Source organism: Chiloscyllium plagiosum, chromosome 16, assembly GCF_004010195.1.
Source record: "Chiloscyllium plagiosum isolate BGI_BamShark_2017 chromosome 16, ASM401019v2, whole genome shotgun sequence".
Lineage (NCBI taxonomy): Eukaryota > Metazoa > Chordata > Chondrichthyes > Orectolobiformes > Hemiscylliidae > Chiloscyllium > Chiloscyllium plagiosum.
The window spans coordinates 13678394-13702196 of record NC_057725.1 but is presented as its reverse complement, the minus strand read 5'-3'; the positions used below and the strand labels follow the sequence as shown (position 1 = coordinate 13702196).

At 42.7% G+C, this 23803-nt stretch overlaps 1 protein-coding gene across 5 annotated transcripts in view; it reads left to right on the top strand.

Annotated features, from left to right (window-relative positions):
• lrp4 (low density lipoprotein receptor-related protein 4) overlaps nt 1-23803 on the top strand; it is a 399766-nt gene that overhangs the window by 258565 nt on the left and 117398 nt on the right. For 4 of the 5 annotated variants that reach the window (XM_043705466.1, XM_043705468.1, XM_043705465.1 and 1 more), the window contains exons 4-6: nt 8042-8155; nt 8379-8501; nt 23447-23575. In XM_043705466.1, the coding sequence (XP_043561401.1) occupies nt 8042-8155; nt 8379-8501; nt 23447-23575 (366 nt within the window). The remainder of the gene's footprint in view (nt 1-8041; nt 8156-8378; nt 8502-23446; nt 23576-23803) is intronic. The other variant, XM_043705467.1, reaches the window with a different exon arrangement.

Here is a 23803-nt window from a genome sequence, read left to right as displayed (position 1 = left end):
TGAAATTCTCTCCAGTTACGCCATTTTATTTGAGCGTTGGGACCATTTTCAAGGGGAGAGCTTTGTTAGTGTCAAAGGTGCACCCTCTGGTGTGATCCGACAGCCAATCAACAGCCTAGGTGTGGTGGGCTGTGGCGGGAGGGCCACTCAGGAGCAGCATGTGATTGTGGTCAGCAACTTTGAAGATGGCTGCCGTGAGGATGCAGCTCCAATGTCTGGGGAGTGAGAGGGCACATCTGTATCAGAGGGCAGTGGGAAAGATAGAGATGTAATGAGTCTCGGCTCAGAAACAGCAGATCATATGACAGGCTGCTGCAATGGCAAGTCTCTGCCTTCCCTCGAACCTCAGTTCATCGATCTGTGAGACAGCTCGAGCTATTGGGTTCACCCACAGTACACTCACCTCTAAGCTAACGAGGCTTGCATAACATGGGAAGAGGAGAAAGTGAGGACTGCAGATGCTGGAGAGTCAGAGTCAAAAAGTGTGACATTGGAAAAGCACAGCAGGTCAGGCAGCATCCGAGGAGCGTGAGAGTCGACGTTTAGGGCATTAGTCCTTAATCAGGAATGTCAGGGGGGGTGCGGGGAACCACTAGTTTCCTAATCTCCCCTTCCCCCACCTCATCCCAGATCCAACCTTCCAACTCGGCAACGCCCTCTTGAACTATCTTACCTGTCCATCTTCCTTCCCACCCTCCCCACTGACCAATCACCATCATCGCCCACCTCTATCCACCTATCGTCTTCCCAGCTACCTTTCCCCCACCTCCCTTCCTATTTATCTTATAGCCTCCATCTCCCCCCACCCACGTGAGAATAGTTATCCCTACAGAAATTGGAATGTCACTGGAAAATCCAACTGAATAATCAAGGATCCAGTTTTCTGACGAAAGGTCATTGATTTGAAATGTTGAATCTGTTTTTCTCTCCACAGAGGCTGCCAGGCCCACGGAGTATTTTTCTGATTTTTGTTTCCAACTTCCACAGTAGTTTTGCTTTTGCGTGCGCTTATTTGAATTAGCCTGTACCTGGTGAGTTACCCTCAGTGCTGCCCTCAGTAATGAATCAAAATGGGGGCAATTGCCTTTAAGGGGCTGTGCATGTAAATTGATCATTTGGAAATCGCAGGTGATTTACTGGTGGTGGCTGATAGATGAAAGCCTGCCATGGATGATTTGGTGGTGGGGGAAAGAGAAAACATTAAAAAGGGACTTCACACCTAGGTGTCCTTGCAGAGGAAGCAAGCAGTGCCCACTGACCTGAGTCTTTCCATGGTCTACAGTCACCACAGGGGACAGAGCTCAGCATCGACCCTGGGGAAAGCCTGGTTTCAATTAGATTTGTTTCATAGAATTAGGTTCCCTACAGTGTGGAAACAGGCCCTTCAGCCCAACAAGTCCACACCGACCCTCTGAAAAGTATCCCACCCAGACCCATTCCCCTACATTTACCCCTGACTCGTGCATCTAACCTACACCTGCCTGAACACTATTAGCAAAGCCAATTCACCCATCCTTCACATCTTTGGATTGTGGGAGGAAACTCATGCAGACACAGGGAGAATGTGCACACTCCACGCAGACAGTCACCCAAGGCTGGATTCAAACCCAGGTCCCTGTAACTGTGAGGCAGCAGTGCTAACCATCGAGCCACCATGTCACTCCTTATTGATTTTGCTTTAGTTCATGCATCCCTTTAGAGGGTTCCAGAGATCTCGTGGTTCAGGTACATAATTGTTTGAAATTTGCATCGCATGTAGACAGAGTGATTAAGAAGGCTTTTAGCACACTTGCCTTCATTGCTCAGAGATATAAGTATAGGAGTTAGGGCTTCCTGTTGAAACTGTACAAGATGTTGGTGAGGCCTCTTCTGGAGAACTGTGTCCAGTTCTGGTCGCCCAGTTATAGGAAGGATATTATTAAATTGGTGAGGGTTCAGAAAAGATTTACTGGGATGTTGCCAGGAATGGAGGGTTTGAGATATAAAACTAGACTGGAAAGGCTAGGATATTTTTCACATAGGACATTGAGAGGTGACCTTATTGAGGTGTATAAAGTTTCCCTAGGTTGGGGCATAGTTCATAACTAGGAAGTATGTTTTTATGGTGAGAGGAGAAAGTTTAAAAAGAACAAGAAGGGCAACTTTTTAGAGTGGCTTATGCTTGGAATGAACTTCCAGAGGAAGTGGCGGATGCAGGTACAGTGACAAGGTTTGAAAGACATTCAGCTAAGTACATGAATAGGAAAAGTTAATAGGAATATGGGCCAAGCGCAAGCAGGTGAGACTCAGTTAGTTTGGGAACATGGTCAGTGTGGACTTGTTGGACCGAAGGGTCTGTTTCCGTGCTGTATGACTCCATGACTCTATTTACGCAAGTGTATAAAGAAATACTGCTACCCGTTCCAGGATTATTCATTTTATTTATTTGATCATCATTCTTTTTTAAAAGTTGCTCAAAACTCTCTTAATTGATTTACTAATTGGGTATAAAAGATGACTGCTGGTAGGTAAGAAGCAGAGATTTGTAATGCCATACTCTATAGATAAACCTACAATTGGGAAAAAGGAATTTTCGAGATTCATACTCCTCCATCTGGCTTGGAAATCATTCAATAAGCCTGCCATTTTAATCAAGCTAGTAATTTGAACATTGGTCCAACAGTGAGGCCATGCAGATCTGATAAGATATCGATCTCTGCAGAAGTCGAATTGTTGCTTAATGCAAAAATATTGTTTACAGAAGAATACATAGCTGCATTAGAAATGAGGTGGTGTCTCATAAGAATATACATTATATGCTTTGAAGAGAAAAAGCATGAATATTGTGTAGTCTACTTGTATGAAAGTCTGCAGCACATCACAGGGTGTGACATGGTGAGCATGTCTGCACTGTAATGCAGATGCAGATCTAATCCGTAGCGACACTGTATAGTGTTAATTAATTCTCATAAGTAAGTACTGTCCTCCCAGTGGCATTTTGAACACTTGGGATTATGGTCTCAGTTTTATCAATGCAAATATGCTCAGCTGGTCCTGTGCAATTATGCCTTATCTTGCCAATGGGGTTTTGCACAAAAGTATAAGCTAGTATACCCAGAGAGACTGGCTTCCTAAAGTAAATGCGTAACAGCACAGCTATTGTTCTTCTGTAAATGATTCCAGTTCAAGAGCAAAGTTAAAATTTATTACATTTCCTGTCATTATACAGTAGTCAGTCTCCCATGGCAGTTGCATATGAGCTAAAAGCAAGTATGTCTGAAGGTAAAATGGGAATATAACTGAGGAATAGTTGAAACAGGGGATACAGATAGAATTCAATCCCCCCCCTCCCCAATTTATATAAATTCCTTTGGCCATGCTTGTGCTGTGAACTGACTTTATAGATTTCTCACACTATCGTCTGGCTCTCCCACCAGTGTTGACACTCTAGTAGCAGAGGGTATAATTAACACATAATATGTTTACATGGGCAGTTTGCCTTCTGTATGTGGACATGGAATTTATAATGGAAAAGGCTAACAGCAGGGTGTGGACAGATGTAAGTGATTTAATAATTACCAGCTCATCTCCCAAGGCGTTGCACATGAGAAGTCAAGAACCAAGTGTGGCCTTCATGGCAAAACGGACCGAGAGACAGAGGAATAGAAAGTTCAAGATAGGTAAAAAATAATTCAGGCTACTTTTTAATTCAAATTCATCTTTATAAAATTGTCAGTGCCTGTTTATTGCTATTTATGATGGAAATGGCCTTGTAAACTTGCCTTGCTGTAATTACACTGTCCGACCAGTATTGATATTACAATAGCTTCCTTACTGGGGAAGAAATACTTACTGTTGACCAATCTATCCTGACGTTTTTCATTGTTTATATGGCCATGGGAATGCATAATAGGAAAAGTTGCTAAGTGCACAAAGATGCAGGATGGTTAACATTATGAGGAATTTGCTGTGCCTCTAGCGAAACTGTTCCAATAAGTTACAGCGTTGGTGTCTGTCAAACAAAGAGGAAAGGTTGAGCAATTTGCAGACAGCCGGCAAATCTAACCTGGCCAATTAGCACCACCTCAGCAGGAAGTGGCGTTGTTGACAGTGGAATCGAGCTGCCGTAGTTCACCGTTAACCAACTTCCTGATGTTGGCTTTGGCTTCTGTCTGGTCCATGCTGCTTTGAGTTTTGTTACAGGCTCACCTATAATTACCCCAGAGGTGAGGTCAGGGTGATTTCCTTCAACTTCAAAGTCAGCATTTGACTGTAGATCAAGGATCCCTTGCCTCCTCTTGTAGTTGCAGTATTCATGTGGCTAATTGAGTTAAGTTTCTGAAAAATGGTAATCCCCAGTGTGTTGATAGTAATGGATGTTAGCGTTTTTTGTGTACATTGATTTGTAATGCCATTAGACTCTTTCTTGTTGGTGATAGCCATTATCTGGCACATATGTTGCATGAATCGTATTTGTCTCCTTTCAGGTAGACCCTAATTATTATTATCCAAGTCTTGGTTCATGTCAGCTAAAGAGCAGTGACTGGAAGTGAATACTGCACAATCATTCACAAATACCCCCAATTCTGACCAGTCGAGATTCCCCCATCCCCTGTTCTCAGTGACTTCCATTTAAGGTCATAGAGATATACAGCACGGAAACAGACCCTTAGGTCCAACTCGTTCAAGCTGACTGGATTAGATTAGATTCCCTACGTATGGACACAGGCCTTCAGCCCAACAAGTCCACACTGACCCTCCGAAGAGCAGCCCACCTAAATCCATTTGCCCACCCTATAATTACCCCTGACCAATTCACCTGACCTGCACATCTTTGGATTGTAGGAGGAAACCGAAGCACCTGGAGGAAACCCAAGAGACATGGGGAGAATGTGCAAACTCCATACAGACAGTCACTTGAGGCAGGAATTAAACCCAGTTCCCTGGCCCTGTGAGGCAGCAATGCTAACCACTGAACCACCTTGCCACCTAAGTAAATCTAGTCCCATTTGCCTTCTAACACCACTGTAGTCAATCTGGTGTAGGTACACCCACAATGCTGTTGGGAAGGGATTTTGTCCTGGTGACACAGGAGGAGGATCAATATCTGTTCTGAAAAAGCGTCACAATGTTAACTCTCCACATGTGCTACCAGACCTGTTGAGTTTCTCCAGCACTTTCTGTTTGTATTTCAAAGCCGGCATGGTGAGTGTCCACATCCCATAAATCAATTTTAAAAAGAATAGTGGATAACTCATGATATTGCTCATTTGTGTCAGAGGATTTGCATTTTTACAATAATTGGGATAATTAGACCATAAAGAGGCCCATTGTCAGGGGGCACTTATTTAGAAGATGATGAAGTTGTTGATGAAGGATGCCAATTTCATTTTTATTTAAATCTGTCCTGTGACATTGCTGGTGCTTTAGGTATTGAATTTCACGGAAATTGTAAATGAATGAATTGTAGCTTTTTACACACAATACTGTTCCTATTCTGTGATTTCTAACCAGTGGCATGTTTAAAACTGCAAGGCGATGTACAAGATATGTCAGATGGAGGCAGATAACTGAAATTCAGCAGAACTGAGGAGTGGAAATTAGGTTTAGCTGGGAGGAGGGGCAATTTCGCTCTGTTGTAGCATTTGGAGATTACACAGGTCACTTGTAACCTTGGAAATGTCCTCGGGGTTTGATACAAATGGGGCAGCAGTTTTCCAGGAGGGAGTCTTTTGATCCCATATCATTAGGAAGCAGGAATCTGACGTTCGGCAGAACAATGGGAGATAGGACTAGGGTTTGACACAACTGGCTAGGAATGTAGGGAATAGAAGTGAATCGTTACACCCATTGATTGACAAAACACCTATTTGCCATTCCCTACCCCCACCCACCATCCTTTGATATAATTAGCATCCACAAATCTATCGATCTCTGATTTGAACGCACATAATGATTGAGCTTCCTCTGGGGTAGAGAATTTCAATGATTCACTAGTGTCTAGTCAAGAAATTCCTCTTGATCTCATTCTTAAATGGCCTGCTCTTTAATCGGAGACTGTGTTCCCAGTTCTAGATTTATCAACCACAGAAATCATCCTTTTCACATCTACCTTGCCATGCCGTCTAAGAATTTTGTGACTCTCAAAGAGAGTACCTGTCATTCTTTGAATCTCCAGGGAAGGCAGGCTTAGTTTCTTCAGTGTTTCCTTCTCAGGCAATCCTGCCATCTTGTGAATTAATCAGGTGACTCTTCGCTACCCTCCCTCTGAGAGTTCATCCTTCCTTAGATGAGGGAACTAAAACTGTAGCCATTCCTCCAGGTGCTGTCTCACTAAGGGTTGGTAAGAAGTGCAGCTTTGCAGGGTGAGTTTGATTCACACTGTGTCTCGATAGGTGTCTGTAGTGAAGGGCAAGAGCAAACCAGGGCCCTGACCTTTCAGTTGAGGATACTTATGACTTTCTAAGGGATATCTGTAAATATTGATTGTGATGTGTCGTGTTGGCGTCTGTTTTTTTATAAGACCATAAGATGATAAGACGTAGGAGTGGAAGTAAGGCCATTCGGCCCATCGAGTCCACTCCGTCATTCAATCATGGCTGATGGGCATTTCAACTCCACTTACCCGCATTCTCCCCATAGCCCTTCATTCCTTGTGACATCAAGAATTTATCAATCTCTGCCTTGAAGACATTTAGCGTCCCGGCCTCCACTGCACTCTGCGGCAATGAATTCCACAGGCCCACCACTCTCTGGCTGAAGAAATGTCTCCACATTTCTGTTCTGAATCCCCCTCTAATTCTAAGGCTGTGTCCACGGGTTCTAGTCTCCTCGCCTAACGGAAACAATTTCCTAGCGTCCACCCTTTCCAAGCCATATATTATCTTGTAAGTTTCTATTGGATCGCTCCTTAATCTTCTAAACTCCAATGAATACAATCCCAGGATCCTCAGCCGTTCCTCGTACGTTAGACCTACCATTCCAGGGATCATCCGTGTGAATCTCCGCTGGACACGCTCCAGTATCACTATGTCCTTCCTGAGGTGTGTGGACCAAAACTGGACACAGTACTCCAAATGGGGCCTAACCAGAGCTTTATAAAGTCTCAGTAGCACAACGATGCTTTTATATCCCTCTGTCTTGGCTTCTCACAGCTAAAAGAAAACATAGACATCAAAGAAAATACTGATTTCAACTGGAGCCCTCAAAGTTCAACTCATTTGCTTTTAATTTGAGTTTCGAATTAAATGAGGGAAAATTATTTTCTCACCCGTCTCTGTCTGGAAGCCGCTAACAATTAGAAATGGTCCATCCTTGTTGCTTTATCGAACATGAAAAGCAACTACAAGTAAATAAGAAGCTGTAATTTCTTCTCTCTCTCATATCCCCAGGAGCAGAACTACTAAAAAAAAATGCTGAATTTAAATTTGACCTGAAGAAAGATTTTGAAATTTGTCCTCCAGCTGTTCTCCAAAAGGGCTTTTGAAAATAGAAATTGCACAGGAAAAAATAGTCCATTTGTACAATCTTTTTGACAGGCACCTTGATACACCCTGAGAATTCAGGCACATTGCCCAAGCTCAGACTGTGCAATCCAAATACAACACCTGAGTCAGAGATCTGAACTGAATTATAAGGCCTCTTTAGAGAGCCGAGAGCTTAATTAACAGTCACTAAAGACAACTCATGGCTGTATTAAACAGGTCAATGTGAAACAAGTCATTACTGCAACTTTTACATCACACCTCAGACATTCGAGTTGGAATCTGATTGCCAGTATCAGAATAGTGTGTTTGTAAAAGAAATTTTAAAATTTGGATACAAAAATTTGCAACATGGCAAATTAAAAGATGTAACAGGATGCCTAATTTTATATGCACATTTGAAAATTTTTCTAACTTAATGATTCTCAGCCAGATGACCAGAAAAGGCTGAAATATCTAACAGTGTGAAAGAATCGCAGTAATCTCCAATGAATATGGTTAGCTCTGCAACACTGCTCACAAAATTACCAGCAGTTGTATTCCTGGCAATTCAGTTCCGCTTATGTTTTGTATTCTAGCACCTCGAGAGTGTGAGGAAGATGAATTTCACTGCCAGAATGGTTATTGCATACGTAGTCTGTGGCATTGTGATGGGGACAATGACTGTGGAGACAACAGTGATGAACAGTGCGGTGAGTTCAACCCTATTTGTGGTCAACCAGTTTTTGAACAGAAGCATAATGTCAAGTTTCTGCTGCCAGAAGCCTAATTTTAAATCACAACCAGGTCTTTGTGGAGTCTTTGTCTAACGGAATTAGTAACAGTAATCTATTGCTTGATTCTTTGCGAAAATCACTGACCTATTGGCCAATTGTTGTTCAGCACTGCTGATGCATTTTTAATTTTGTTTTCCTGTTACAGACATGAGAAAATGTTCTGACAAAGAATTTCGCTGCAATGATGGCAGTTGCATTGCAGAACATTGGTATTGTGATGGAGACACAGATTGCAAAGATGGTTCAGATGAAGAAGGCTGTCGTAAGTATTATTTTGGGAAGAAAGGAGCAACTGGTGGTCGCTTTAGTATGTACTTTTAGTTACCCTTGAGGACATGGTGGTGAGCTACCTTCTTAAACTGCTGCAGTCCATGGGCTCTACAGATTGACGCACAATGGCATTGGAAAGGGAATTCCAACGTCTTGACCCAGCAATACAGAAGGAACAGTAATAGATTTCCAAGTCAGGATGGTGTGCAACTTGGAGGGGAACTTGGTGTTTCCATGTATCTGGTGCCCTTATTCTTCTAGAGGGAAATGATCATGGGTTTTGAAGGTGCTATCTAAGGAGTTTGGGTGAATTTCTGCAAGGCATCTTGTAGATAGGAAACACTGCTGCCACACAGCGTCAGTGATGGGGGGAATGGATGCTCGTGGATGTGGCGCCAATCAAGGCAGTTATTTTGTCCTGGATGGTATCAAGCTTCTTGAGTGTTGGTGGAGCTGCACCATTCAGACAAGTGGAGAGCAATCCCTCATACTTCTGTCTTGTGCCTCTAGATAGTTGACAGACTCTGGAGAGTCAGGAGGTGAGTTACTTGCTGCAGTATTCCTAGCTTCTGACCTCCTCTTGTAGCCATTGTTATGATACGGCTAGTCTAGTTCAGTTTCTGGTCAGTGGTAAACCCCAGGAAGTTGATAGTGGGGTGATTCTGTGACAGTAACGCCATTGAATGTCAAGAGATGGTGATCAGATTGTCTCTTATTAGAGATGGTCATTGCCTGGCAATTGTGTAGTGCAACATTATTTATGTGGCTGAGTATGCAAGTTATGAACCAACTCCGAACACAACAAACTAGAGCAGAAGAAAGTCAACTATGATTCTAAGAAGAAGAAGTCATTATGATGTCACCTAACTGCAAGTTATGGCTTTCAGCTAACTGATGCCACAACAGTACGTATTAAGATACTTCCGATGGTCCAGAATTTCAACTGAAGATCTAAATGGCTGGTGAATCTTTATACTTTCCCTTACACTATTTTATTAAGCATTGCGCATAACATTCCTAAATATTTTCAGTGAGACGTTCTTGCACACGTAATTTGACAGTTGCCCTAACTTGCCCAAATAGAAAATAAAGTTTTGAATAAGCGTTTTTTTTGTAATTGAAATCACAAGAAACCAGATCACACCAAACTCTGATGTGTGTAGTGAAACAGTCAGGTTTTCTTTGTGATAAAGACTTTCTGTACCAAGCAGAAACATTGAAATGATGAAGGAGAGAATCATTACACTTGGCAATTTCTCAAACAAGACCATGCTACCAAAATTCTTTTTTGAAATTCGGTAGGACCTTTAAAAATTGGACGTTGTGAAATTTTTGACACTGTGCTCAATTTAGAAAAAATACTCACTTTATTTCTGCTCAGATACCAAGTTCAGTTTTCTTTTCAAGGTAGCAAGTAAAAATGCATTAAGTAAATTTATTCATTCCATTGGTTTGTCACACTGTTAGAGTCAAATTTTATACCAAGGTTAATGTGGCTGCTCTCTTTGGTAAAATTACATTTGGATTAAAATCAAAAATGTAGAAGTACTTTTGCACTCGGAGCTGAAATGAACTTTATTAGATGCTGGAAACTGTCTATAAGTCATTCAGGCTAATGAGGACATCAAAGGAGTGGGAATCTAAGCCCAGTGGGGTCTCCGGCTCAGAGCAAAATCAAGTATTTCTTTGATCTAGAGAGATAAAGGCACCATTGTACAGATAATGAGCTTCTGTTACGGATGAGAATGGTTCTCTCTCATTGGACTGATTTGAAACTAGTCTGTTAACAACATGCAGGGGAAAAAATCTTAATTTATCTTGACTGAATCTGCAACTATGATTCCAGCTCTGGAGAAAGCTCATTGTAGATAGTCTGCCACAATTAAACTAATTTTGTTTAATTTGAATGAAAATCCAGTGCTTTCAACATGGGTTACAGTTGCTGGCATATAACAGATGGTAGATGTTATGGGTATGTAGATTTTACGCTAGCTGTCCTGTCTATGTCCAACGAACCAACCCACGAGGATTTCAGTGAATCTCTTTTACAATTTACTTAATACATCTGATGGCCTGACAGCTGAGGACACAATGTTCAATTTTAATGGAAGTGATTACAATAATATTACGATAGTGACTAGACTTCAAAAGTATTTCATTGGGTGTAAAGCATTATAGGACATCCTGAGGACATGAAAGGCATTATCTAAATCCAAATCTCCTGTAATTTCTGATTGGAGTTCTGTATTGAGTCATACAACAGTAAGCAATCTATTAAAGAATAAAAACACTGGCCGATGGAATTTGTAATTTACCCATAACCATAGGGAATGTTGAAAATCAGGGATATAAATACCAAGTGCTGGTGTATCCCAGGGACCAAATATTCTTCTGATCATTAATGAGAATGATATTAGACAAGAAGACATAGGAGCAGAAATTAGGCCATTCAGCCCATCAAGTCTGCTCCACCATTCAATCATGGCTGATAAGTTTCTCAACCTCATTTTCCCGCTTTCTCCCCATTAACCCTTGATCTCCTTGATACTCAAGAACCTATCTATCTCAGTTTTAAATATACTCAATAACCTGGCTTCCACAGCCTGCTGTGGCAATGAATCCCATAGATTCACCAACCTGGCTGAAGACATTTCTCCTTATCTCAGTTCTAAAAGATCTTCACTTCACTCTAAGGCTGTGCCCTCAGGTCCTAGTCTGTCCTACCAATGGAAACATCTTTATAACATCTACTCTGTCCAGGCCATTCAGTATTCTGAATGTTCCAATTAGATCCCCCCTCGTCCTTCTAAACTCGATCGAGTCCTCAGATGTTCCTCATATGTTAAGCTGGGACCATTCTCATGAATTTCCTCAGAACATGTCCAAGGCCAGTACATCCTTCCTGAGATATGGGGCCCAAAACTGCGCACAACACTCCAAATTTGGTCAGACCAGATATTTGGTGCAGATTTTCACTGCATTACCTTTGGGACATCCTCCCTAATTCTCTTTGTCTCTTCACCTCTCTGTTGTAAACCTCTCTTTAAATGTTACCTCAGGAGGGTAAGGAAATTTGGCACGTCCATAAAGACTCTTCCAAATTTTTATAGATACACCATAGAAAGCATCCTATCTGGATGCATCAGAGTGTGGTTTGGCAACTGCTCTTCTCAAGGCTGCAGGAACTACAGAGAGATATGAATACAGCCCAATCCATTATGCTAACCAGCCTTCTATCCATTGAATCCATCTATATTTCCCACTGACTTGGGAAAGCAACCATTTTAATCAAAGACCTTTCCCACTTCGGTTATACTCTCTTCATTTGGTCACCACCTGACGGCCTTGTACCCACCCTAGACCTCTTCATTGCAGACTGTCGACGTAACATTGACTGCTTCAATTTCTCTACCCCTCACCCACTCCAACCTCACCACCTCCGAACGTGCAGCACTCTACTCACTACACACCAACCCCTGGCTCACCATCAGACCCGCTGACAAAGGCAGGGCAGTGGTGAGATTGGACCTCTGTGTTGCAGAGGCTGAACGCCAACTGTCTGACACCACGTCCTAACTTCCCCTTGCCCACATCCCCACTGAGATCCATCATGCCAAAATCACCTGCACCGTCCGTGCCCTCGTTGCCTTCGGTGATCTTCCCTCCACTGCCTCCAAGCTCATAGTCCCCCAGCCCTGCACTGTCCGGTTCTACCTGCTCCACAAGGCCAACTACCCTGGCTGACCCATCATCTCAGCATGCTCCTGCCCCACTGAACTCATCTCGTCCAACTTCGACTCAATCCTCTCCCCCTTGGTTCAAGCACGACCCACCTACATCTGTGACACCAACCACACCGTCCATCTCCTCAGTAACTTTCAGATTCCCGGCTCCCAGCACTTTATCTTCACTATGGACATGCAGTCCTTTTACACATCCATACCCCACAATGATGGCCTTCAGGACCTCCATGTCTTCCTCTCCAACAGACCCATCCAGACAGCCCTCCACCACTACCCTCTCCGCCTGGCCGAACTGGTCCTCACCCTTAATAACTTTTCCTTTAAATCCTCCCATTTCCTCCAAACCTAGGGGGTGGACATGGGAACTCGGATGGGTCCCAGCTATATCTGCCTCTTTGTCGGCAATGTCGAACAGTCTGTCTTCAGTACCTGCACAGGCACTGTGCCCCAACTCCTCAATTCCCCATTACACTGCTCTAAATCCCCCCTGCTCCAAACGCAATAAAGACAGAGTCCCCCTTGTCCTCACCTACCACCCCACCAACACATCATCCTTAAATATTTGCACCAATTCCTATTATACCCCACTACCAAGAACATCTCCTCCCCACCCCTCTCTGTCTTCTGCAAGGACCGTTTCCTTCGACAGTCATAGAGATGTACAGCACGGAAACAGACCCTTTGGTCCAACCCGTCCATGCCGACCAGAAATCCCAACCCAATCTAGTCCCACCTGCCAGCACCCCTCCCCGACCCCAGGGAAGAGACTTTGTCTATTTATCCTATCCATGCCCCTCATAATTTTGTAAACCTTTACAAGGTCACCCCTCAGCCTCTGATGCTCCAGAGAAAATAGCCCCAGCCTGTTTAGTCTCTCCCTATAACTCAAATCCTTGTAAATCTTTTCTGAACCCTTTCAAGTTTCGCAACATCTTTCCGATAGGAAGGAGACCAGAACTGCATGCAATATTGCAACAGTGGCCTAACCAATATCCTGTACAGCCGCAACATGAACTCCCAACTCCTGTACTCAATACTCTGACTAATGAAAGAAAGCATACCAAACGCCGCCTTCACTATCCTATCTACCTGTGACTCCACTACTCCCCAGAACATTACCATTAAGTGTATAAGTCCTGCTAAGATTTGCTTTCCCAAAATGCAGCACCTCGCATTTATCTGAATTAAACTCCATCTGCCACTTCTCAGCCTATTGGCCCATCCTGTTGTAATCTGACGTAACCTTCTTCGCAGTCCACCACACCTTCAATTTTGGTGTCATCAGCAAACATAATACCTGTACCTCTTATGCTCACATCCAAATCATTTATGTAAATGACAAAAAGTAGTGGACCCAGCACCAATCCTTGTGGCACTCGACTGGTCAAAGGCCTCCAGTCTGAAAAACAACCCTCCACCACCACCTTCTGTCTTCTAATTTGAGCCATTTCTGTATCCAAATGGCTAGTTCTCTCCCTGTATTCCATGAGACCTAACCCTGCTAAACAGTCTCGCATGGGGAACCTTGTTGAACACCTTACTGAAGTTCATATAGATCACATCTACCGCTCTGCCCTCATCAATCCTCTTTGTTACTTCTTCAAAAAACTCAATCAAGTTTGTGAGACATAAATACTTGTACGTCTTGTCCCTCAGGATTCCCTCCAACAACTTGCCCACCACCGAGGTGAGGCTCACTGGTCTATAGTTCCCTGGCTTGTCCTTATCACCCTTCTTAAAGAGTGGCACCACATTAGCCAACCTCCAGTCTTCCGGCACCTCACCTGTGACTATCAATGATACAAATATCTCAGCAAGAGGCCCAGCAATCACTTCTCTAGCTTCCCACAGAGTTCTAGGGTACACCTGATCAGGTCCTGGGGATTTATCCACCTTTATGCATGTCAAGACATCCAGCACTTCCTCCTCTGTAATATGGACATTTTGCAAGGTGTCACCATCTATTTCCCTACATTCTATATCTTCCATATCCTTTTCCACAGCAAGTACTGATGCAAAATATTTGTTTAGTATCTCCCCATTTTCTGCGGCTCCACACAAAGCCGCCTTGTTGATCTTTGAGGGGCCCTATTCTCTCACTTGTTACCCTTTTGTCCTTAACGTATTTGTAAAAACCCTTTGGATTCTCCTTAATTCTGTTTGCCAAAGCTATCTCACGTCCCCTTTTTGCCCTCCTGATTTCCTCTTAAGTATACTCCTACTGCCTTTATAATCTTCTAAGGATTCACTCGATCTATCCTATCTCTCCCTTACATATGCTTCCTTTCTCTTAATCAAACCCTCAATTTTTTTAGTCATCCAGCATTCCCTATACCTACCAGCCTTTCCTTTCACCCTAACAGGAATATACTTTCTCTGGATTCTCGTTGTCTCATTCCTGAAGGCTTCCCATTTTCCAGCCGTCCCTTTACCTGCGAACATCTGTCCCCAATCAGCTTTTGAAAGTTCTTGCCTAATACTGTCAAAATTGGCCTTTCTCCAATTTAGAACTTCAACTTTTAGATCTGGTCCATCCTTTTCCATCCCTATTTTAAATCTAATAGAATTATAGTTGCTGGCCCCAAAGTGCTCCCCCACTGACACCTCAATCACCTGCCCTGCCTGATTTCCCAAGAGTAGGTCAAGTTTTGCACCTTCTCTAGTAGGTACATCGACATACTGATTGAGAAAATTGTCTTGTTCACACTTAACAAATTCCTCTCCATCTAAACCCTTAAGACTATGGCCCTTGGTTTGTGCCGTTCTCCCCACTGACATAGCTTGCCCCCCCACCCCTTCCAGGTGAGACAGAGGTTCACCTGCCTCTCTTCCAACCTAGTTTACTGCATCAGGTGCTCCCGATATGGTCTTCTCTACCCCGGGGAGACCAAACATAAACTTAGGGAACAGTACACCGAGCATCTCAGCTGGGCCCGCAAGGGCCAACCAAGCCTCCCAGTTATCACCCATTTTAATTCCTCTTCCTGCTCCCTTTCTGACTTGACCATCCTTGGCCTCCTCTATTGCCATAACGAAGCATACCGCAGATTGGAGGAACAACACCTCATCTTCCGTCAGGGTAGCCTACAGCCCTAAGGACTCAACATTGAGTTCTCCAATTTCAAATATCCTCCCTTCCCATCCCCTGACTCCCTTCTCAGCCCCTCCCCATCCCTTTCACTCCTCCCTGCCACCAACCAGATTCATTCCTCCCATTGACCAACCAGGGCTGTACCCTCTACCTGAAAAATGTGTTGCTGGAAAAGCGCAGCAGGTCAGGCAGCATTCAAGGAGCAGGAGAATCGACGTTTTGGGCATAAGCCCTTCTTCAGGAAACTGTCTTCACCTATCCTCACTTCACCACCCTGCCCCCGCCATCCCCTTTATCTGCAGCTCCCACTCCACCCACCCCCAGTCCTGCAGAAGGGTTACATTCTGAAACGTTGACTTCTCCACCTTCTGATGTTGCCAGACTTGCTGTGTTCTTCCAGCCTCCTGCCTGTCTATTCCACCCTCTTCTGGCAAGCAAAAGATATAAAAATGTGAATACATGTGCAAACAGATTGAAGAACAGCTTCTTTCTCACTGTTATCTGAATTTTGAATGGTCCTCTTAAATGTTAATGTTGATCTTTCTCTGCACTTTCTCGGCAGCTGGAACATTATATCTTGTACTCTGTTCTGTTACCCTGATGCACTTGTATAGTACAATCTGCCTGTAAAGCATTTGAGACCAGACTATTCGATGTACCTTAGTACATGTGAGAGTAATAAATTAAATAACATCAATTCAAATCCTCAACTAACCGGTGTGGTGCTTGCCATGATGCAACTTGGTTACCTACCTACCAACACCAGTCTTGACAATCATGAGTGGAATTGCACTGGCACCTGTGGCCTATCCTGGCCTTGCTGCTGTTGGACCAGATTCCTCTAAAGGCTACTTTGAGAATGTGGATCCTACTGGGAAGATCCTTCAACAACTGAGTGGAGACTTTATAGATGTACTGGTTACCACCACTGTATCAGCACCTTGATCATCCTCAAGGTCAAAACCTCCACCGTTGGGAATTCTCAATCTTCAATCACACTCAAGACCATCAATGTGATGGATAAAAGTTCCTCTTGTATTCGAACCAGTTGACTCCTAGGACCAGGAGAGATGACATGTCACTGAAACATCTCTGTTTCTGTGAGGGTTCTACTGTTTTGCTATGGGAGACTAGAATAATCCCAATGGAATTTTGGGGTCATAAAATCCAACTGTTTTGAGCACAGCCAGCAGGTGGAGCAGTTGCAGGAGAAGCAGTAAGTTTCCCAGGAGACAGTGTTCCCTGTTGTGACTGTGCACATATAAGCCATGCTGTCCATTGCTTCCGTCAAATAAAAGGTTATACAATGGGGTCAATCAATTGGCATGACATGAGGGAACCTCAAGAATGTTTCCCTCCTTGGGGGAAGGCCAGAACTAGGGTACAGCAATGAGCAATGAAAGGTTTCCCTTTTCTGGTAGAGATGAGGGATTTTGTTTATTCTCAATAGGTTGTCAGACTGTGGAATTCACTTCCCCAGAAATTAGTGAAAGCTGTGTCATTGAATTTATTTATGGCTGGGTTTGATAGATTTTTCATAGATAAATGAGTTGAGGTGTGTGGTCAATCAGGAGTGTTGGGAAGATACTACAGCAGATTCAATTGAAACATTCAAGAAGGCATTGGATAATTATTTGGATTAAAATAATGGCCAAAGTCTGGGGAACAAACAGGCAATTGGGACCAGGTAATGATGTTCATTTGAAGAACTAATGCAGTTACAATAAGGTGAATGGCCTCATCCTGCACCTGAACACTTCTGTGATTCTGTGACATTCCTGGTTTTGTTCATTGGTAGCAATAAAAGCTGGTATGGACCATGGAGCTGGTCATTGTAAAAACTCAACTGGTTCACCATTGTCCCACAGTCCAGCATCTCAATGTGTCCATTATTCAGGTTTAAGGAGACAGACTGTGTTTTAAACTGGTTTGCTCTCCATATGTGGGTGTTAACCCTGATTTAGTCAGTGGGAGCACTGCCACCACAGGTTTCACAGACCTGAACATATCTTCCAACTTTCTACTGGCCTCTGTAGTTTTTGTACAGCTCACAATGCTACTCAGAAAGCATGTGTATTCTCCTCCAAGTAAATATTTATCCTTCATCCCATATCACAAGGAAGACAGAATCACAATCCCATTGCTTTTAGTGCAGATTTGCTGCTGTATTTCTCTCTGACTATGCTCAAAAGTTTCCTGCCTGGGCAACCTGAGGTAGTGACAGGCTGTATATAAATGCAGTTCTTTCTACTACATTAACAAATGTTTATATTTACTGTGCACCTTTGTGATGTAATAAAACATTCACTTAGGCTTTGCAGGAACATTATTCATTAAAATTTGACTTAAACACTTGGTTTAAGATGCATCTTAAGCGTGTGTGTGTGTGCATAAGTGTACATGTAAAAGTGTGTGTGTGAGAGAGAGAGAGTGAGAGAGAAAGGCTAAAGGAGAGGATTCCTGAGCTTTGGACCCAGGAAGCTATCCAGCTTACCCTGGAAAAGTCTCCCCATGTGACTTAAGTAACCGTTTGCTGCTGGTAAAATCACAGCAGCAACAGAAAGTGTTGATTGATTGACCATTTATTGACCTCCTAAGGACATTTCTTTACCCTACAGTTGGTAAAACCCCAGTGGAGCCTGGAATGGCTCCAGATTTTACATCACCACCGCACCCCACCCTCCCCGTTCCCTCCCACACTATTCACCGTGGTGCTGTAAAATTACAGGGCACAGTTGTCCTGTGTCACCAATTTTCTTTGGCTGTTCCTAGGATTAGACAGTACAGAAGAGGAGGCCCTTCAGCCCATCAAGTCTGTAGTGTCAACGCGGCTCTAAAGGTAAGGGTAAGATAAAGTCACCATAGACTTAGCAGACTACAGGGCTGCTCTGTCATGAGAGAGAGAGAAGGCCAGTGGTGGTTTAACCCGAGGTCAGGTAAGGGGAAAGGTTCAGAAAGGCGGCCCTCAGCCGATGTAGGACTTGAACTATTGCTGTTGACATCACTATGCATTGCAAACCAGCTGGTATCTGCAGTCCTCACTTTCGTCTAATCCAACTGTCCAGCCAACTGAGCTAAACTAAATCCCACTACATCTATACTCATCCCACTTTCCAGCACTGAGCCCATAGCCTCACATGTCAAGATGTTTGTGACTAAGTCACATCTCCAAGAAGAAATGTTTGAGGTCCATGTCCAACTAGAAACTACCTGAGATCACTCTGGGAGAAGGTGAGTGTAACAGCAGCTTGTTTAAAGATAAATTGCAAAAAGCAAAAACAAACACTAGTATCCTTATGCATCATTGCTCATGTTTTAATGATTAACAAGAACTGATGATCCCATCAGCAATTTGTGAACATTACGAATTACAAGGGCAGCGCAGGTCAATGAACAGCTCCTTGCATACACTTTAATGTCAAAAGATCAAGCAGCAATAATTAGCTCTCACTCACTTTGCTATGGAAATAGAGCTATTCATTAGTGAAACACTCCATTTTATCTCAATTTCTTTTAATTTGAAAAATAGTCTACAGGAAATTAAAAGGATATAATATTGACTCTTTATAATAGGAATATGATTATCTCTCTTCCACTAGCCTCTGTTATTTTTGTCTTTAACTTATTTATTTATTCCTTTCAATTTTCCTATCTTTTATTACTCTTTGTCATTTTCTTCACTAGCTGTAGGTGGAAGTGCTACTAACGTTGTTCATGAGAGAAAGTGTGGGACAACCAGAGAATGCTGAAGGGAGAGGGGGCAGGGAGGAGTGGGGTTTTCTGACTGCTCTCAGCTCACATTCCTTTACTCCAGCTTCAAGCTCTGTAGTTTCAGTGGAGAGTTTGCTCTTGAGTTTTTGAAGGCTAGCAGAGTCCCTGTCTTTCTCCATCGCACGCTGTGGCTTTCTGTCCATTCACAGACTGAAAAAGCAACAGAGTTAGCAAAACTAGCTTTCACAGAATTGCTACAGCACAGAACGCTAGTTTTTTTAAATATTATTCATTCATGGAATTGCTGGCTGGGCCAGGATTTATTGCCCATCCCTAATTGCCCAGAGGGCAGTTAAGAGTCAACCACATTGCTGTGGTTCTGGAGACACATGTCACCCAGACTAGGAAAGGATGGCAATTGCCTTCCCTCGAGGACATTAGTGCACCAGATGGGTTTTCCTGACAATTGACTCATGATCATCATTTAGACTCCTAATTCCAGATTTTCATTGAATTCAAATTCTAATATCTGCCATGGCAGGATTCAAACCTGGGTCCCCAGAACAGTAGCTGGGCCTCTGAATTAAAAGTCTAAGCAATGATATCACTAGGCTATTGCCTCCCCTAGGCTAGTCCTTCCTATCTGCTTTGCTTTTTGAATGAGCACTTCCTATTCCCCTGCCTTTTCCATATAAAGTCTACAGTTCCTCCCTTTTCAGAACATCATCCAGTTTGGAATGTCCTCAATTGAGTCTGCTTCCAGCTCGCTCTTAGACATTACATTTCAGATCTCAACAACACCGCTTGGGTCTTGTCAAAAAGCGATAATGGAAAGTTCCATCCTCAGGAGGCTGCGGGTGTGTGATCTGACACTTGAAACAAACTAAACATAGAAGAGTTGATGTGACTGAATAATACCTTTCTCTGATGATATGGTCAGTGAAATTGCAGCTGCCTTATGTTGCTTGATCTGATGTGCAGGCACCATTTTTTGGTCAATTTTTTTTGATCACTGGATAGGTAGGATGGAACAAGGGAAACGCAACATATTTTAAGAGGAGCTCACTGCTGGGACTGGTTCAGCTTCTGTGCACAGCTTTCACCAATAGCTAAGCAAACGTCAGTAGAATAGTTGACACCAGACAAACCATAAGTTCAAAGCCTTCATATGAAAGGGGAAAGCACAGAATATTCTCATTTCTAGCACGCAGGTGGTATGCATAAGAACTGAGAGCTTGGAGTTTGTGCAGGTCCGTAACTGTTTTCATTAGAGTTGCATTCTTTTGATACAATGCAGCTGTCAAGTGAGACAGTGTTGGAAAACGGTTCACAGGGGAGCAGGTTTATTTTCCGAACTTCAAAGAGTTCTCGTCACCACCAGTTCTCACCTTCGGACATCTGTCAAACTTGCTTCCTCACTGTATCCCTAAGGATGATCAGCAAGGGCTGCTTTCTGTGACAGCAGATGCTATGCTGAATTCAGGCCTCAGCTGAAATGATTTGTTCTGAGATGAATTGATCTACTTAGTATTTGCGTTGGAAATGTGTGGATTTGACGAGGTGGAGATGTCTCTTGCCTCCCCTTGTGGGCCAGAAAGATGAAAGCTACTGTTTGAGTTTGTCAGGCTTTTCGCAATACATTGGTACATATTTATCTGTTGAGATTTTATTAGCATTTGATTTAATACAGGCCTTGGGCAGGGGTGGGTAATTTGTGAATCACTCAACATATACCGCCAAACATTTGGCACCCATCGGCAATTGTCAGTAAATCATGTAATTGTAGGCTCGAGTAGAAACCAACACCCCAGAATTCAAGAAAACTTGTGATCAAAAGGAACAACACATTTCTTAAGACTTTGATAATTGTTAACTGCAGGGAAATTAAATTGGTAACAATTGGGCTTGTGTGGGAAAGAATTTAATATTGCTTACAAGATGTTATTGACTGGTTTGAACGTGGGGAACAATGAAACCAAGAATCAAAATACTGTTTATGATTGTTATTTATGATTCTTTTTCAGTGCATCTCCAATCTAACGCTGATATTCATAAATTCTATTACCTACAACCGTGGGCGGCACGGTGGCACAGCGGTTAGCACTGCTGCCTCACAGCGCCAGAGACCCGGGTTCAATTCCCGCCACAGGCGACTGTCTGTGTGGAGTTTGCACGTTCTCCCCGTGTCTGCGTAGGTTTCCTCCGGGTGCTCTGGTTTCCTCCCACAGTCCAAAGATGTGCAGGTCAGGTGAATTGGCCATGCTAAATTGCCCGTAGTGTTAGGTAAGGGGTAAATGTAGGGGCATGGGTGGGTTGCGCTTCGGCGGGGTGGTGTGGACTTGTTGGGCCGAAGGGCCTGTTTCCACACTGTAAGTAATGTAATCTTAAAAAAACCAGTCCCAAACTCTGGTGGTGACTTCAGTGATCAGGGTGCAATGTAAATATAGAAAGCCATTTTCGATGATGGATTCTACATCGTGGAATCATAGAATTTTACGTACAGAAGGAGGCCATTTGGCCCATTGTGTCTGTACCTGTGATTTTAATCAGATTTTCTTCATAATTTTACACCAGAATATGAAGTGTTCACCACTGTCACTGTGTATGAACCAGTAGATTAATAATGAAAGCATTAACATTTCTGTGATGGTTAATCTGGAGCCAAATACTTCCTTCCAGGTAATGTGGAATCGGTCATTTTTAGGTAACAGGAATAATTAGAATCCATTTAAAAATAAACTGTGAGAAAATGTTTCAGCACGAAAGGAAAAAAAATGAAACAATTAATCTGCTTCTTTAATGTGTATATATAGTGCAGGAGGTGGAATATCCTGGAATATATATTTTCAAAAAGCAAAAATATCAGCATTGTTGAAAATGTGAATGTGAACAGCAATGGAGTAATGGATGGCCTGTGATGTACTTCAAGGTATAGAGGGAGGTTTTCTATTCTTCACTTCCAACTCTGACTGATGATAAACATAGGAGAGGGAGAAAGAAAGAGTTGAATTTCCCACCATTAAGCTTGTCCATTTTGCTTAATATAAATTTTGGTAAAATGATGCAACATTTCATTAGCTTGAGAAAATGAATGTTCTGCTGGCATGAAGGATTTTCATCATTGGGTGCACATTAAGAGTTGTTTTATACTGCACTCAGTATTAAAAGGTTTGATTACATTTTGTGCTCTGTTATATAGCCATTAACTGAATTTACAGTGCATTTCATCAGTCTTGTATTTACAGTTTGACAGGAAGTTCAGAGTATTCTGCTTGACAGAAACTCCAAGTCAATGAGACCAAACATTTGCTGCAAACCTGTTTGGTCTGAGGCAGCTGTTTCTGTTTGAGTCCAAGTTTTGAGGAGATTTGTATTAAATAATTTTAGCTGCACCACTTAAAACACTGCATTTACTGTCTCATGCACTGATGGGTGTTAATGTAGGTTAGTAATGGTTGTGGTATGTTTGTTGAAAAGACAGTATTCAGATCGTGCAACAGCATTTTAATATCAGAAGAAAATGATCAACATTTGCTCTACATGTGCCAATTAACTGAAGAATTTTACAACATGTCCTGTCAGCAGGAAGAACTGGTCAATACAGCGAAAATGGCTTAATCTGTTTTCCATTTGTGGTTAGAAGAATGAGCAGGGGCCTGGCTCTGTGGCTGACAGAGGGATGTTGCCTCTGTGACAGGAGTAGTACCAGGACATAAAGCTTGAAAATAAGGTATCTCCCATTTAAGTTGGAGATGACAACTTTTATTTTCTGCATGGCATTGGTCTGTATAATTCTCATGTCCAGAGAGAAGTGGAGGCTGGGACATGGCATATTTTACAGGCAGAGAAGAATGGGTTCTTCATTGACAAGGGAGTCAGAGGGTTTGGGTGTAGAAAGGAGAGTGGAGTTAAGGCCACAATCAGGTCAGCCATGACCTTCTGGACTAGCAGAGCAGACCCAACCAGCGAAATGACCTACTTCTGATTATTTCTTTGTACGTCATCACTGACCAATTCGGGTCTGGGAAGTATGCCAATTGTGTTTTAAATTGAGAAGCTCTTTTAATTTTCATTTTAAAAAATTGAGACAAATATAACCCTTCGAGAATCCGTGCAGGAGGAACAATGAGTACAACATCTTACATATTTCATTTTGGTTCATAGTTAGCTTTGCTTCCAACTAGTGAGCCATCTAGAAACCAGGCTGAGTCCATTACACATCTGGACAAGGGATAACAAAGTCAAAAGGATTGGAAATTTTGATTGTAATAACGTTCTAGAATGATCTGAATAAATATACCAGATAGTTAGACAGAGTGCTGTAGTTTACCAGATAACGTTGTGTATTTAACTAAGACAGCCTTCAATCTTTTTGTTTCAATTTCCTTTTAGCTGCTGATGTTCCTGTTACCAACTGCAGTGTCGAGGAGTTTCAATGTGCTTACGGTCGTTGTATTCTTGATATATACCATTGTGATGGCGATGATGACTGTGGAGACTGGTCTGATGAGTCAGACTGTGGTAAGTGACTTTTCTATTATTGTTTATATGTTAAGACTATTGGGAAGTTAAAGTCAGTCAGAAACAATATTGCATATACACCTAGCCTCATGATCTGTAACTTGAGGATACGTGATCCTCCTTAGATACAATATACCATGTACGGAGACTTGTATCTACAGGTCGTTCCGCTATAACATGCGTTTCGTTAACCCAAATTTGCTGTAGCTCAATTGACGAACTGGGGGC